Raw genomic sequence first — 18,673 nt, forward strand, 5'->3', positions numbered from 1 at the left:
AACGTAATATAACAGTCGAAATTGATAAAAAAAAATGACTTGATAAAAAAACCTTTAAAATACATTGATGAATAAAAGAAAAGGAAAATTTCCAAAAAAAAAATATAAAAAGAAAAAAAAGAGAACACACTAGTTTAATATAGGACTGTACAAAAAAATTTGTAAAATGCCCAAACCAAACCGAAAAAATCGATAAAAATTATAAACCGAAATAACCTGAAAAAATTACAAACTGCCCAATTTGTTAATTGGGCGGGTTAAAAATAGGTCCAACCCGCCCAATTAAATCGAATAACCGGACCAACCCGAATTTATTGGATTTTTTTTTACTTTTTAGTTTTTATTATATATAACATAAATGATTAAATATATAATAATATAAAGTTATATACTTGAGTGTTAGTTTCAAAGTCATATATATTGTGTTGTGCTTTGGTGGAATTTGATATTTTAATTTATCTTTTTTATTTTTATTGACTTTGAAACCAAAAAAAAAAAAAGTTTGGCCGGTTTGGGCTGGTTAACCCAGCCAAACCGCACAAACCGTTGGTAAGTTTACAATTTTTTTTTTTTTTTAAATTGGGTGGGTTGCACTTAAATTTTAGCAACCTGAACATTAGATATATAGGATAAACCGACTAAACCGACTGATGTACAACCCTAGTTGAATATATCGAGTGAGAAAAAAATTAGAGCAACAGTAATATTGGTGCGAAAACTGTGAAGATTTATATGAGAGTTAACTTTAAAAAAAAATTAATAATAATTTAAATTAAAAATTTATTTATTTTTAATTATTAATATTATTTATTTTTTAAAATAAATATATAATTAATTATTATTATAATATATATAAAGTTTTAATTGTATACAAACAGTCTTATTGTAAGAGTATACACCTTATATCTTAATAACCACACGATCTAAAATCAATGATCAAAAAAGCTTCCCTACCGGTAGGGAACTTTTGTTAGGTCCTACTATAGTCTTGTACCATTATTACTTTCAATTATCATGAAAACATCTTAGAAAAAGTGAAACAAAGTCAAAGAGATCGAATGAGATCCGAAATTCGTATATGGAGTATTAATTTTTTTTTTTTAAAAAAAATAGTAGTATTTGTTATAATTTTAAAATTATAACTTAATTTAAATAATTTATCATGTTAAAAATAAATTTTTTCATATTTTAATTTAATATGTATGTTTAAAATACTTTAAAATATTTTTAACACGGTAAATTATACAAAAATTTCATCAATTTATAAAAATAATATTGTAATTATAACCATAGCTAAAAATAATAATAAAATAAAATACCTTGAGAAATATTTTCAGATATAAAAATTAAAAAAAAAAAATATAATTAACATCCTTCTAATTTTGTGGTATGCATAATTTAATAGTTTCATACTTATTTTCACAAATTTTAGATTCAAATCTCCTTTCCTCAAAAAAAAAAAAATAAAAACCTAAAACATTCTTCTAACTCTACAAGTTAAATTAACTCATATGAATTACTACTTGGCTCAGTCAGAACATCTTCTTCGCCACCAACAATTAAATATGATATATTCATTTACTAAAGTCTTCTAGAAGAAGGATTTCAAACAAATAAAAATATATATTCTTCTTGAAGAATATCCTAAAAAAAAAAAAAAAATCTCCAGTCGTTGGAGTTAGTAAAGATGATTCATTTTTTAGCAAAAAAAAGTAAAAATCATTCATCATCCGAATAACGTTCACTTTGACTTAAACTACATACTATAAATTTGTGTGTTGTGCTACTCCCTGCCACCCATATTACTTTATGAAATATAAATTATGTGGTATTATAAAAAATATGAATCATACCATATCAATTATATTTACACTAATTTTTTTTTTCTTTCAAATTTTACATTTATATTTTGATAATTTATTTATTTATATATTTTTTTTTTATATTTATACTTTCTCTACTTAATTTTTTTTTTTTTACTCATTATAACTTTAAGAAAGCTTTTTTTTTTTTCTTCTTCCTTAAAGTACTTTTTTCTTTCTTTTTTTCTCTTCTCTCTCTATTTCTTATTTTTTTTCCCAATTTTTTTTATCTTTTTTTCTCGATAATTCCCAAAATTATTTCTTAGAGAGAGTTCCATGGGAAAATAAGCTTTTGGACAAAAGTGTGATACATTGTTCAAGTCATGGTGATCCCCACTAATTTACTTTTTAAGGTTGTGATGAGTGTATATACGTATATTATTATATTACACGTGTCATATTCTTTTTCTTCTACATTTCATATATATATGCGATATATATAGGGTATATATGTGTATTGTAACATATATTTATTAATCAATCTCTGTTTTTAGTCTTTGTATTATTTTTATATATTTTAATTTTCGTCTATTGTAATATAATCTCTAACACTATTGACTATTAGGATAGGTAACCTAGCTAGGACCAACATAGTAGGATAACCATATAAACTATTAGGGCAGGATAACCTGGTAACATAACAGTGTAGCTTATTTGGGTTATCATGAATGAGGATAGTATACTATTAAAGAAACTTGACATATGTGTTGGATATTTAGGTAATCTATTACCTATACTTAAGTGCAAATTCAGGTAACTAGTGTCTACTACCATGTCATGTAAACTAAGAAAACGATACGAGAATTTTGGTGTATGGGTTTAATTTAGGAAAATTTATATGGTATATTAACTTTTGTTATTTTTTTATAAAAATACTGTGAGATAGTATTTTTTATTTTTTTACTGTATTTTTTTTATAAGTTTCATACTGCAGTATACTGTGTTAAATTTTCACTGGTGTTTTCTTGTTGTTCTACTGTTGTTTTGAGTTGTTCTGCTTTGTGTTTTACTGGTGCTTTAAAAAAACATAGTATTTTTGAAAACTTTTCCGTGTGACAGTATTTTTGTAAAAATTAACCTAAATTTTAATATTTTTGTAAATTTCCCTTTAATTTATAGATAAACATTAGTTTACTTATTTTAATGCAAATATAGATAACTAGTCACCATACATTTTTAAGTTTGGTTTAAAAGATTTGAGATCTCTAAGTAAAATAAAATTCTTCACACTGAAAACAAAAAACTAAAATGAGGCAACAATGCAAAATGTGATATGCTATGACAAGTGGCTCATAGTTTTTATCAAAAGTTCCAGACATGCTAAAATTTTTGAATATAAAACCTGATAAATTCATGAAGCAAAAAATCTATTGAGCTGCCTAGGATAAACCAAGTTTTCCTAAACTGTATATGGTTTAAGCATTAAAAACACATCTTCATCAACTACACACTTTTCCTATTGATTAATTAGTTTGAAATTACGTACCTAGTTGTATAAGAAAAAACTTAATTGGTAGTTAAGAGAATTGCTAAAATTACAGTTGGTGTCTAACATATTTCTTGGTATTATACCGTTATTGGTATAATTAAGTATTGGGTCCCATATAATTTAAGAAAATAATTTTTAAGTAATATTGTTAACCATGCATTAATTATTATTTTTTTTTTTAAAAAAAGGAACATGTCCCATGAATGAGCCAATGAACATCACATCAGTAATTTTTTAATTAAATTTACGGGGCGTTTACTAAACTATAATTGGAATCAGAATAATCAATGAGAGAAATGTATCGGTTTAAAATAGAAAATAATCGGAAACAATATTTTATTATGATGTTTACTAAACTGTCCGGAAAGGAAACCGAATCATATTATTTTGTTTACATAACTAGGAAAGATAATCAGAATGCTTTAATTTGACAAAATTGCCATTATTAGAACATGTAATTATTTAATAGTTTATAGATTTTTAAGGGATATATTTGTCTTTTTTATTTTTAATTAATAAAATTAAAATTAAAATAAATTAAGTAAGGAAAGGGAAATGCATTCCCTATAAAAATGGGGAGAACCTTTCCCTTTGTTTTCTCCCTAATTTGTGTGGATCCCACTAGTTTTTCCCTTTCTAAAATTTAGTAAACAATTGTATGGGAATCAATACCATATCATTCATTCCCATTCTCTTTAAGTAAACATGCCTATTAATTGAAAAAAAAAGAATGCAATAAAACAAGTATCATTATAGGAGAAAATTGAAGTTTTATATCGTTTGAAAAAGATAGTCACTACAAAAAATCTTACTTTTAGTCACAACAAAATTTGTGACTAAAAGTTAAAAAAATGCGACTAATTATAAATTATTATTCATATGTTGTGATTAAAAGGTTCGTGGCTAAAGGTATTAGTCACAAAAATTACAATTTATTGTGACTAAATATATTTTTAGTCACAATATACTTGCTATGACTAAAACTAAATTAGTGACAACTTACAACTAAATACTATGTTTTAGTCACAAGTAACATTTTGTTGTGACTAAAAATTATCATTAAAAATAGTAATTTTTTGTAGTGAGTATAAAATGATATAGTAAAAATATTATTACTGTCGTGTGACAGTATAAAATTAATAAATGCAAAAATATGTATATCAGTCAAAATTCTTTAAAAGAAAAGGTGATTTTAAAAAATTATTAAGAAAATATATATATTTTTAAATTATCTTTTTCTTTTTCTTTTGGATACTGGTCCTAGGCCCTTTAAAAACAAGCGAGGTCTCCTAAGTCCTAACTATGACATAAAATTGTGACGAATAAAATAACATAAAGAAAACTTATAAAAATACTGAAATTTGAGTTAATTTTTACAAAAATACTGTCATATTAAATTTTTTTCAAAAATATTGTGTTTTTATAAAACAACACTAAAAACAACAGTAGAATAACAGTAAAAACTTCCGTCTCACGGTACTATAAAAGTAAAAAAATTAGAAATTTGAGTATGTGGTGTAATTATCCCTAAATTAATCAAATCATAAATACTACAAAGTTGGTTTTTAATTACCAATTAATATGAGCTGCTGCAAACTAATTAAAGTTTGGTGAAATAGTGCATTCAAAAAAAAATGTTGGTGAAATAGCTCTTTTCAAATGTAACTTATAAAGTCCATATTACCGGCCATTATCGACACTATTCTTCACACAGGCAAGGAATAATTAATTAGCAATGTTTATGTTTACAAATTAATTAATTAATGGCTGAAAAACAACTTCAGATGAAACTCAAAATCTCCATTCTATTTCTTGCCAGCTGCCACGCTCACTCAATTATATGTTGTTTATTATTAGCTAAACATATATATTTCAACTGGGTATATTAATTTCTTTGATCAAGTAAAGATCTTCTTTTTCTAACAGTTCCAAATTTGGTATATTTGATTTGTTATATATTGTTGTTGGTCATGTATTTACGTTTTCTCTAATTCTTCTTTCCCTTAATTCTTACCTTTCTAAATATATTCTTCTCTCTCTTATCTTATTTTGTTAATCTTTACTCTAATGGTATAATAATAATAATAATAATAATAATAATAATAATAATAATAATAATAATAATTAAATTATAAGTACATAATAATGTTAATTATTAAAGTCAGATCTGTTTAAAACATAAGGCATATGAAATCGGCTGTCAAAGTTTTGACAAAATATTGAATTTCAAATAATTGACCTCAGAACTAACCAACTCGCAAGCCGGAATATTAGAAACCGACTAAATTAGTCTTTGTAAAATTTAGTTTCAAAAACATACTATTTTATTCACTACTAATTAAATTTAAAATAAAATTTCATATTTTAAATGAATTCAATTATTATTTTGAGTTAAACTATAATATATAATAATTATATCATAAGATATTTTTTCAAAAAAAATAAAAAATTATATATTTAATATTAAAAAATAAAATAAATAAAAATTATTACCCTTTAATAATGATAAATAGTGGAAGAAATATTTCCATTTTTTTTTATCTCATATTTAAGTTCTCTCTTAATTTTAATAAAATATGTACATACTATAAAAGAATGACTACTTTATCATTAATTTACATTACTAATTAAACATGTTATAATTTACCTTATTTTCTCAATCATATTCACATTATATAACATACACGTATTACATTGGGATAATATTACAAGGCATTTAACGATATATAATCTTTCATTAATAAAAATTAGAAAAAAAATTGTAAAATTTGTGTTTTGGGCAATAATATCTAACAAGTATTTTTACACATTGCGTTATCTAAATCTTATTAATAATTAAAACATTGTGTTACTCGAATTCTTACTTTTGACTAATACTACAGATCATAGTCATGTGTAGAAAAAAACAAACTTATTTATACATACATTACATTAATTAATTGTTATTGCTTAATTTTAAACTTTGGTCAACGATGCCTTTTTGAACTATTAATACTGTATATATACAGATAATAACCAGTTTTTAAATTAAAGCAACAAAAAATGCATACTTTTTTATTTGTTTTCTACACGTTTGCTATATCTACATCATGAATAAAATATGTCTGCTAAGACAGTTGATAGATTGAGTATGCACTAGAAAGGTGCAACTTAATCTTATACATATAATAATGACCTGTTTTGTACAGATTTTGCTTATAAATAACAACTATATACTAATTAATTTATTATCATTAAACAAAAAATAATCGAAAAACCACACAAAACACAAAAAAACAAGAAAACCCAAAAACAAAAAATTGATATTTCGTCGACATATACAGATAATCAGATTTTCTATACTTAAAAAATCTTAAATTTTTTTCCCTAAATACATACTTAATAATATTGGTAATATATGACCACATTTCCCATATCCCACAAATACCCCTCCCATTTGAAAAAAATCAAAAAATGAAATCAGCCATGGATGCCTCCTCCCGAACCTCTCTCTCCCATGGCTGCCTCATTCCGACCACCACGCCCGGCCACCGACGACTACCCACCACCCCGACTACGCACCACCGTCCGAACCACGCACGACCCAGCCCCTTCTCTCGAACCCAGCCCCTCTCTCTCTCTCTTCCTCTCTCTCAAACTGGGAAAAAAAAAAAAAAGACCAGAGGTCCGATGGTCGGACCACATGGTCCGATGGGGTCCGACCATCGGACCAGTGTCTCTTTGTTTTCCTCAAACTGAAAAAAAAAAAAACAAAAAAAAAAAAAACAATCGTGCGTGGTCCAATCTGATACCAAAAGTGACTTCCTCTTTTCCCATAATGGACCAAAAGCCCAAATAAAGAGAAGGCATTTGGAGACATGCTTCTTAATCACTCCAACGCTTTGGCCCTTCTCCCAAAAACCCCTTTCAGAGACATGGCTGTCACATTAATGCTCATCCACCAGGTACATACATTATTACATAAATTAACACATTAATTAGATGCATTGAAAATGAAAGAATACTAATAATATGTATAAATTATTTGCTTGGGTATGAATGCAGTTTATTACATTTGGATTTGCATGCACACCACTGTACTTTGTGTGGGAGAAAGCAATAGGAATGCACGAGTGCAAGAGCCTGTGTAAGCGTGTACATGGTTCGATGGTCAGACCATATGCCTTTTTTTCTTTTTTTTTTGTTTCAATTTGAGGAAAACGAAGAGAGAGATGGACATGGTCCGATGGTCGGACCACATGGTCCGATGGGGTCCGATTGGTCGGACCCCATCGGACCATATGTTTTTTTTTTTTTTTTTTTTTTTGTTCGGTCCGAGAGAGAGAGACAAAGTAGATAGAGGGGGGTATTTTTGGAGTTTAAAAAAAAGAGTCATATTTTTCATAGTGTAAAACGTATTGGTTCAAAAAAAAAAATTTGAACATTTTTAAGTATAGAAAATCAAATTTCCCTTTAAGTTTTTACACTGTGCTATGTCGATATATATAAATATCAACACTTGGTCAATACATTATATTTTTTTTCTTAACTTTGGTCAATATATTCTGTGTCTAGATCGTTTAATCATGCACGACAAATTAATTTTAAATTAATAAAAATTTAATTAATTTACACATTTCTAGAAAGTCCGTGCAATATATTAAAAGTGAGAATATCATGATTAGCTGTCCAGTTCTATACATATATAATAAGCTTGGAAGAAAAAATAAAATAAAAGATAAAAGACTTCCATAAAGGACCGCCCACGTGTACATTTCCATTGTCAACTTTGTTTTTTACTTCACAAAAAAAAAAAAAGTTTGGGCATGTGGCTATGATATATGTTTTTGTTTTTGTTGTTACTAAAGTTAATTAAAAGTGAAACAAATTTCCGCACGTTGCTGTTATATTTGATAATTATTTATTCACTATTGTCTAATGTTATCCGTTGGGGTCATCAAATGGATCATGAATTTTCTAATTGAGGAAAAAAATTTCAAGTTCAAACCTCCCTCTCTAATATTAAAATAATTACTATATATTATACGATTTGAAATGTTAAAAAATAGATAATTATTTTGGTGTAATATATAGTTTAGAATCCCTAAAATAAATACAATTAGGAAACATATTCAAGAACTTGCTGATATAATAATTTTCTTTTACCTGAATACCGTAAAATACTATTGAAATAAAATTTGTAAGATGTATAAATTTAAGAGAAAAAAACAGAAAAATACAAAAAAGACAAAAAAAATTACAAAAATATTATGGGCCGGCCCATTAAACATTTATACAGTCCACATACAAATATTTATAAAAATACCACATGCAGTAAGCCTTCAGCTGTAAAGAGCGAACGATGAAGATGAACATACCTCGATCGTTTCAAAACCGCAAAACAACCAAAATGAAACCAAAACGAGGAAAATATAACTATTAATTCTGGCGAAATCAACTGGAAAAGAAGATCTGCAATGATCTAAACAGAAAATAACGAAAAAAAATCAAAAAAACTGTGAAGAAACTGAAATTACACATTTGTTTTCTGTTTTATTCGATCAAAACAACTCCCCCTAATATCGAAATTCAGATTCATGAAATGTAGATCTGTAGCAAACAGATCTGGAGCACCCACCAAATCCAAAACAATGTATGATGTGAAAAATTTAAAAAAAAAAACTCATGAATAATACATCTACGTTATATACAGTTGCATTTTGATTGATTACTCGTTTCCAATATAAATATATATTTTTTAAAAACACAATAAGAAGAGTAAATTCGAATTAAGGTACAACCAGTTACATATAAGTCTGTTAATTTAACTAAGCTAAATGAATTTATTTTTTTTAAAAAAAAAGTATTTTATTTTATTTTTTGGCTTGTTTTGGGTATATTAGAGTTTTATTGAAGCATCAACTTCCTCTATGTATTCTTGGTATATACATATATAAAAAAAAATAAAGAAAAAATAAATAAGCAATATGTGTAGCTCCATGAGCTCCAACAAAAGAGCAAATGGCTCCATAAGCTCCCACAAATGGGTCAAATGGCTCCATAGGCTCTTAAAATGGAGCTAAAAAAAATTGAAAAAAAAAAATTGAAGCTGAAAAAAAATGGAGCTGAAAGGAAAAAAAAATGGAGCTGAAAGGAAAAAAAAATGGAGCTGAAAGAAGGAAAGTGGAGCCGATTGAATGGCTCCATGAGCTCCATAGGCTCCTAAAATGGAGCTGAAAAAAAAAATGGAGCTGGAAAAAAAAAGGGGTGGAGCCGATTGAATGGCTCCATAAGTTCCAACAAAGGAAAGTGGAGCGAAAGAAAGAAAGTGGAGCCTATTGAATGGCTCCATGAGCTCCAACAAAGGAAAGTGGAGCCTATTGAATGGCTCCATGAGCTCCAACAAAGGAAAGTGGAGCCAATTGGCACAAGAGGAGATCCAATTGGTATTATTACTTTGTTTAAAAAAAAAAAGGGTATATATATGCATCAATAGGGGTGGAGATGGTCTTCTACACATCTACACTCATCAATTCCTACATATTCCAACCCATTCTATTTTTTTTTTTGTCTTTATGCTCTAAAGCCTAAATAACCACAAACACATTTTTCCCTCCATTTTAAATGTCTTTTGGATCAAAACTAGAAATTTCAAATGTTCATCATTATCATCATCATGTTCTTCATTTTTTCCAAAAAGTTTACTCAAATCATACCAAATGCATAAATCTCACTCATTTCTAAAATAAAGAGTGGATTAAGATAACCCATAGCCTACATTGCAAAGTCATTCATAGATTCCAAAAATTTCAAGCCAAATTTCACAACATTAGGAAAAATCAAATATGTAAAAAGAGGGTTTTGTGAAAAAGTTCAAAGAATACTATGATGTTCATATTTTCTATGAATTTTAACATGGAAAATAGAATTAAATAGTGAATGGATGAGAGAAACTTACTCAATAGTGATGCCCAAGCTTGAATCCCTTCCAATAATCTCTAGTTTCCACTTTGAGCATTCCTTTGAAATGGTTCTTGGAGCTATTAGAGAGGGTTTTTAGAAAAGCTCTTATTTTTGATATAGAGTGAAGAGTAGAATGGATGGGTTGTGAAGAGAGGAGAGGCCTATTTAAAGGCTATAAGGGTTAATTATTTTTTTTTTATTATTATTAATCTCCATTATTTCACTTCTTTTGTTTGTGTCCAAAAATGCTTAAAAAATATTGGTGGTCTTCTACATGTCTACACTCGGCAGTACCAATATATGCGAGTATGAAGTCCGAGCGCGCGGGGATTATACTTTCTACAAGTCCATCATAACATTATAAAGTTATGATAAACTTGGGGGGCAAATGTTATTTCTTAAAAAATCCAAAATAATGGTGCATGAAATTTTACTCTAGATATGGAGGTCCAACAAGGTGGAGCTCGTGGACCAATGAGGAGCTCATGGGCCATGGAGGAGCTCGTGGACCAAGGAGGAGCTCATGGACCAAGGAGGAGCTCAAGGACCAAAGTGGAGCTCATGGGCCATGGAGGAGCTCATGGACCAAGGAGGAGCTCAAGGGCCAAAGAGGAGCTCATTTGCCAAAGAGGAGCTTATAGGCCAAAGAGGAGCATTTTGGGCGCACTAAGCTCCCAAATCCGTCAGGTGCCAAGGTGCAACCGTCAGGTGCTAAGGTGTAAAGGGCTCCTCAGCTGTCAAATTATCTCAAGGACCTGATGGACACGAACCGACCCAATTAGCTCCCTCAGGTACCCATGACCATCCGGGTCCAAATACGAGGGACGCGCGCTGTTAGAGCTGCTCCGAAAATATAGTAAAAAAGTGATAAGTGAAGAGATATTTATTTTTTAAATAATTATCTTATTATTTTTTGTTTTGAACCTAACCGAACTATAGTTACGGGAGGGCATTCCTATGTTTAAGGGATTTTAAATCCTAGATGAATATCCATATAAAGGGGGTGAAATCACTTGTAAAGGGACCCTGAAATTGATACTCACGAGATCATACTCTTGAGCTCCCTCTCTCAAATTCTAAAAACTCACTTGAGGAGTGAACTCTTGGAGAACATAGCTCAGGAGAACTCACCTTAAGCATTGGGATCAATAACACTCCAAGTGGACTAGCCTATTACCGCTGAAAGTGGGTGAACCACTATAAAATTCTTGTGTTCGTTTATGGTGAATTTCTTTTTGCAAACCGGTTTACTTTGATTAACTATTGCTTGTGTTCATCTTGCTCGTTTTACGATCTTCTTAGATCCGTTGACGAAAAACCGCGTCAACAGTTTGGTGCTTTCATTGAGAGCTTTGAGCACAAGTGTTAATCACCCTTTACCATCATGGTGAGTACAAGACGGACAAACTATGAGGAGGAGGATCATGATGACCCCATGAACGAAGGAAACACCATGGAACACCATGAAGAGTACCAACCCGCTGAGCCCGCTGGCGAAGGGACCTCTCGACGTTCAGGCAAACAAGCAATGCCTGACGACGAAGGTCGGGTCCAAGATGCAGGAAGCTCATCGTCACCATCCCATGGGGTACGGCGAACTACCAATGTCCATGAGGTGTACATGTAGAACGAGGCATTGCGCCAGCGTTTAGAAGAGACTCTCAGGCTCAACAAAGAGTGGCAAGAGAGGTATGGAGCCCAGGAGGCCACAAGGCCACAAAGAAGGGGAACCCACGGGCGTCTTGGTACAGCGAGAAGGGGACGACCCCGTGGGAGTCGTTCAACACGTTACCCTCCCAAAGATCAAGAGAGATCTAGGTCACCAACAACCCAAGGTCGTGATGCTAGTGCCATACCACAACGACCTTCTCGTGAGAACGACAACCATGGTGGGAGGAGCGAGCGCCCTCCATCCCAACAAAGACCACGAGTAACAACCTCAGGTCGTGAGAATAGGAGGAATAATGTACGCCCTCCTACACAGCAACAAACTAGGAGGGATGCACGAGGACCTACTGCCCCACAAGACAATGCTGTAGATCCCCCACGAGGAGACTCCCGTGAGGAGAGGGGCACAACACACAATAATGGGATCCCACCATCTCAACCACCTCCGGTACCTAGGGATATTGGTGTGGACGAGAGGGGAAAAGATCATGTTCGGAACCCTCCTTCACCAATCAGGTTCCCCCCATCACCAATAAGGCATATGGAGCCTCCATGTACTAATGCACAAGCACCACATCAACCAGCCCCAAGGGAGAGGTACCACAGAGGGAAGCACCTCCCAGTCGCCTTCCAAGTCAAGACTTGCCTCGACCCCCTCAAAACGGGCAAGAGGACTACCGAGACAACCATGCTCGACAGGTACCTCAACCTAGGGGATATGGACGGGAAAGACGACGCACCATCTCCCGTGACAACTATGTCCGTCCGAGACCAGCACCTAGGGAGACTAGACCACAGCGTGCACGACCTCACTCACCCCGACACGATAGTTACTTATCAAGATCTCGGACTACCGCAACACAATCATATGCCCAACAACGGCCTGCACCTCGGGGGCCACAACAATAGAGGACGGTGAGCTTCATGGGGGAGAGTTACCGTTCCAACTCAAGAAGCCGATCTGTGAGCGTTCAAGACAATGCACCTCCTCCATATTATGAGGAGCATCCTCGATACCCCCCACGTGATGCAAGGAGCTCAGACCTTCGGGACCATCTGAACCAAAGGCGACAACCTGACTTGAGAGACCACTTGAACAGGGGGCACGCACAGAGGGAGGCTCCTTATCGAGCACAGTATGACATTCCTCCACAACAAGGAGAATATGCACCCCAGCTTAATGTGAATGCTCCTCCACCAGCCGGTCTCAATGCTCTTGCTCCTGTGGTAAATGACCCACGGATAACAGCATTAGAACAACAAATTCAGCAGTTAATGAATGCCGAAGGAAGTGTCGGGGGATACAATTCTGATGAGGAACCTGAGCCTTTTGCTCCTCACATCTCAGCATTGCCATACCCCCAAGGGTTCAAGATGCCCACTATGACAAAATATGATGGAAGTACTGACCCGAGAGCCCACATTAGTGATTTCAACACATTAATGAGGACAAGCCAAGTGAGTGGCGATATGAAGTGCATGTTATTCCCGGTGACCTTGACAAGAGCAGCAAAAACATGGTTCAACAAATTCAAGAAGCATTCAATCACCTCTTGGGAAAAATTGTCGAGTGATTTTAAAAAAGAATTTCGTGCTGCCAGGTCTCGAAAACCTGAATGCTCTTCCTTGGCCAATGTAAAACAACAACCCGGTGAGAGTCTAAAGGCCTATATTAATAGGTTCAACATCGAGGCGACCAAGGTGAAGAACGTTGATGACAGTGGGAGACTCATGGCCTTGGGGGCAGGCATAATTCATGGATCTTTACTATGGGATAGCCTCCAAGGGAGAGGTGCCCCCACTATTGACGAATTTATGAAAAGGGCCCAAAAATATATAAACATTGAGGAAGCCAGGTTAGCTAACAACCTGCCTCTTCCCTCAGGACAACCTATTTCAGTTACTACAACAGCAACTTCCACCAATCCAAAGGCAACAACTGCCAACCCTCCAGCCACCAATAACTCGGGGCACAATAATAAGAGAAAGGACGACAATGGAGGAGATCAGAACAATGCCAAAAAGAGCAAAGGTTATCAGTCCATGTTCACAATATACTCCGAACTTGTGGAGACACAAGAAACCATATATGTGGCAAACGAACATCGGGTGGCCTTTCGGATACCTGAACCCTTGAAAAGAAGTCGTGCGAAGAGAGATCCATCCAAGTATTGCCAATATCATAAAGACATTGGCCATACCACCAACGAGTGTCGAAACTTGAGGGATGAGATAGAAACTCTTATACGTAATGGGACTCTTGCTCATTATGCAAGGAATAGGCAGTACAACCAACAAGGAGCAAATGCACAACAACCTGTAGCCCCACGTGCCAATGTGAAACCACAGGGGGCACCCGAAAATAATACTCCTAACCCACCGGCACAACCACAAGGGGGAAAACTGGGACATAACCCGGACATTCCTCCACTTGTGGAAGGAGAGGACGTATTGGTCATATCAGGAGACCACACTTTGCAGGGACCACCAATGGGGCTCAAAAGAGATATATTAATGAGCTCAAGAACTCAGATAAGACTCCTTTCACACCAGAACAACGTGCTCCCAAGCAAAGTCGAATGGAGGACAAAACCATAACATTTTCCAATGAAGATTCTCATCATGTACAAAGTCCGCATAATGATCCACTGGTGATAACATCTCAAATCGCCAACAGGAGGGTAAGGAGAGTCTTGGTCGATAACGGTAGTAGTGTGAACTTGTTATATAAGATAACCTTAGAGAAAATGGGGTTAAGTGTGCAAGACCTACAACCGTGCACTACAAATTTGGTTGGATTTACTAGAGATGGCGTGGCCAGCACAGGAAAAATCACTCTCCCATTGACACTCGGGGAGGCCCCAAAAACGGTCACCCGGATGACAGAGTTTGTGGTGGTAGACCTACCATCTACCTACAATCCCATTTTAGGTAGATCAGCGTTATACACGCTGGGGGCAGTCACATCGATCAAGCATCTGGCCTTAAAGTTTCTAACTGCTACCGGGAGTGGAATAGTCAAAGGAGATCAACTAGCTGCACGTGAATGCTACAATGTGGCTATGAGGGGACAAATCCGACCAGGGGCCTAGATGTTGGTCGTAAACAACGATAATGAAGTGGAAAACAGAGGAGCAAGAGAAATTCATGATATAGAAGAGATAGACCCTCGTGTGGGTGACGACCGTGTTGACTTGGGTCCCATTGAGGAACTTGAAGAAGTTGCTCTTAACTTAAAGGAACCAACCAAAACCGTAAAAGTGGGGAAGCACCTAAGTAAGGTGATTAAGAAGGCTGTTATTCAGTTCCTCCGTGACAACCATGAAGTATTTGCTTGGGCACATTCTGATATGGTAGGTATAAGTCCAAATGTCATGACCCACGTGCTGAATATAAACAAAGACGTGCCCGCCAAACGACAAAAGAGGAGATTACTTGACGAGGTTAGAGCTGTGGCCTTGAAGGAGGAAGTAAGCAAACTTTTAGCCAACAATTTTATTTGTGAAGCCTTCTACCCTGTATGGGTTGCAAACCCCGTGTTGGTGCCAAAGCCAAACGGGAAGTGGCGAACATGCATCGATTTCACTGACTTAAACAAGGCATGTCCCAAGGATTGCTTCCCACTTCCTCGCATTGATCAACTAGTAGATGCTACCGCTGGTCATGAACTTATGTCTTTCATGGATGCGTATTCTGGATATAACCAAATACCCATGAATGTGGCGGACCAGGAGCACACGAGCTTCACTACTGACATGGGGCTTTATTGTTACAATATGATGCCCTTTGGGTTGAAGAATGCCGGTGCTACCTACCAGGGACTTGTAAATAAAATGTTCGCCGATCAAATTGGAGTCAATATGGAAGTGTATGTGGACGATATGCTCGTCAAGTCCAAACTCTCAAAGAACCACGTTGACGACTTGGAAGAGTGTTTCTCTATATTGAAAAGATACAACATGAAGTTGAACCCACTCAAGTGCTCCTTTGGGGTATCATCAGGCAAGTTCCTTGGCTTTATCGTTAACTCAAGAGGTATTGAAGCAAACCCTGAGAAGATAAAGACACTAATTGACATGCCTTCCCCAAAAAGAAAGAAGGATGTCCAAAGCCTGACAGGACGCATAGCTGCACTCAATCGTTTCGTGTCCAAGTCCACGGATAAGTGTTTACCATTCTTCAACTTATTGCGAGGAAGCACTAAGATTGAATGGACAGAAGAGTGTGAACAAGCATTTCAATCATTGAAGAAACACCTGGCTGAACCCCCTATCTTGTCAAAACCAATCATGGGGGAGGTGTTGTACCTATACTTGGCTGTAACTGAGCATGCATTGAACGCGACATTGGTGCGTGAAGAGGAGAAGATTTAGAAGCCAGTGTATTACATCAGCAAACGATTTGTGGGAGCAGAGTCACGTTATCCCACCATGGAGAAGCTGGCTTTTTGCCTAGTCCATTCGTCAAGAAAGCTACGACCTTACTTCCAAGCACATCCCATCCATGTCCTAACTAATCAGCCCTTACGACAAGTATTAATGAAACCAGAGGCCTCAGGTCGACTCCTTAAATAGGTTGTCGAGTTGGGTCAGTTTGAGATCACATACCATCCTAGGGCGACCAAAAAGGCGCAAGCACTTGCCGACTTCATCGCCGAATGCACTAGGTTGCCAGAGGAGAATAGTGCGAGAGAATTACCAGAATGTGTATGGCATTTGTTTGTTGATGGGTCATCTAACGAGCACGGCTCGGGGGCAGGAATCATTCTTGTCACCCCGGATGGGTATAGAATTCATTCAGCCTTAAGGTTTGGGTTTGAAGCATCCAATAACGAGGCCTTATTGGCTGGGCTGAGGCTAGCAAAGGAGCTTGGTGCGAAAGCAATTCGTTGTTTTAGCGACTCCCAGCTACTGGTCAATCAAGTATTGGGTGAGTATCAGGCAAGAGGATTAAAGATGGAGGCTTACCTTTTGCAAGTACAAAAACAACTCCAACAATTTGAGTATTACTCTATAGAACAAGTACCTCGTGAACAAAACTCGAATGCTGATGCCTTAGCAAGGTTGGCCACCACTAAGGAAGCTGATACACTCAACGTTGTCCCAGTAGAGTTCCTCCCTAGACCGAGTATCAATGTGGAGGAAAACGAAGAGGCTAACATGGAGCTGGTCGATACTCAAATAACGTGGATGACTCCACTCGTTGATTACTTAACTACTGGGAGTCCCCTTCTCATAAGAGTGAGGCAAGGAAGTTGCTGTATAAGGTACCAAGGTTCACTCTGTTGGATGGAAAATTGTACAGAAGGGGATACTCCATGCCATTATTGAGGTGTGTGACAGTTGAAGAAGCACAAGGCATATTGAAGGAGGTCCATGAAGGATTTTGTGGGGACCATACTGGAGGGGATAGCTTAGCTAAAAAGATAATAAGGCAAGGATACTACTGGCCTACTATTAGTCAAGACTCTCTCCAGTATGTAAGAAGGTGCGACAAGTGCCAACGCTTCTCAACAATACCACGAGCCCCTTCAGTGGAACTCACTTCTATGACCTCCCCGTGGCCCTTTGCTATGTGGGGGATAGATTTGATTGGATCTCTACCATAAGGAAAGGGTGGAGTTAAATATGCAGTAGTCGCGGTAGACTACTTCAAAAAATGGGCTGAGGCAGAACCTTTGGCCACCATAACTTCAAAAAAGGTGCTCGACTTCTTCGTGAAAAACATTCTATGTCGCTATGGAGTTCCACAAACAATAGTATCAGATAATGGAAAACAATTCGACAATGATTTATTTTCGGAATTTTGTAAGAAGAATGGTATAGTCAAGAGTTTTGCTTCAGTAGCTCACCCACAAGCAAATGGACAAGTTGAGGTAGTAAACAAAACATTGAAGACTACATTAAAGAAGCGCCTAGAGGCGGCCAAAGGAAGATGGCCGGAGGAGCTCCCACAAGTACTCTGGTCCTATAGGACCTCACACCGAACAGCTACAGGAAATACTCCCTACTCACTCACCTATGGGAGTGAAGCCATGGTCCCAGTTGAGACCCAAGTCCCCTCACACCGAAATCAGTGCTATGAACAACACCGTAACCACCTACTCCTGGAGGAGGCCCTAGACTTACTCGATGAAAGAAGAGAGGATTCACAATTACGTAATGCCGCTCACCAGCAGCGGGTAAAGAAGTATTATGACTCTCGTGTTCGGGGTAGGGAGTTTATAATAGGCGACTTGGTGTTAAGAAGGGTGTTCTTAGCGACGCGTGACCCAACAGCTGGGGTCCTTGGGCCCAATTGGGAAGGACCGTATCAGATCGAAACTGTCTTGAGGCCTTGAGTATACAAGCTCACTCGCCTTAACGGGGAGCAAGTGCCGCGAGCGTGGAACAGTGAGCACTTGAGGCGATACTACCAATAGGTGGAAGTCCTCCTCGGTCGGGGGTCCTTACCTTACTTTGATGTTTAGCCAAGTTTCCTCTTAGTTTATTTATTTATTTAGTTAATTATTATTTTTTTTATGACCAAGATCTTTATTAGATTGTCATATTCTTAGAAATTCTTAAAGTTGTTATTTTCAACGCTTGAATAAAAATATTTATTTATTTATTCAAAATATAGTTACATTGCCAAACCCAAAAACAAGTCACCAAGGATAATAATCAAACCTTAGTAACTTGGGGGGCATAAGGGTATGGATTTGACTATACTC

At 35.4% G+C, this 18,673-nt stretch overlaps 1 protein-coding gene across 1 annotated transcript; it reads left to right on the forward strand.

Moving 5' to 3' along the window:
- Window positions 1-16,391: 16,391 nt before the first annotated feature.
- On the forward strand, window positions 16,392-18,301 carry LOC133038471 (uncharacterized). Its single transcript, XM_061116636.1, has 4 exons — window positions 16,392-16,493; window positions 16,536-17,220; window positions 17,304-17,440; window positions 17,576-18,301. The coding sequence occupies exons 1-4, from the start codon at window positions 16,392-16,394 to the stop codon at window positions 18,299-18,301; spliced, it is 1,650 nt and encodes a 549-aa protein (XP_060972619.1).
- Window positions 18,302-18,673: the final 372 nt, after the last annotated feature.

This window comes from Cannabis sativa, chromosome 5 (genome assembly GCF_029168945.1).
Source record: "Cannabis sativa cultivar Pink pepper isolate KNU-18-1 chromosome 5, ASM2916894v1, whole genome shotgun sequence".
NCBI classification, from domain to species: Eukaryota; Viridiplantae; Streptophyta; class Magnoliopsida; order Rosales; family Cannabaceae; genus Cannabis; species Cannabis sativa.

What these genes read in the sequence shown, in the direction of transcription:
- LOC133038471 (XM_061116636.1), top strand. Translation starts at nt 16,392, where the DNA reads ATGGAGAAGCTGGCTTTTTGCCTAGTCCATTCGTCAAGAAAGCTACGA. An exon ending in CTAATCAGCCCTTACGACAA is followed by an intron (nt 16,494 to 16,535) that starts GTATTAATGAAA and finishes CTCCTTAAATAG; the next exon opens with GTTGTCGAGTTGGGTCAGTT. An exon ending in AGTGAGGCAAGGAAGTTGCT is followed by an intron (nt 17,221 to 17,303) that starts GTATAAGGTACC and finishes GGTGTGTGACAG; the next exon opens with TTGAAGAAGCACAAGGCATA.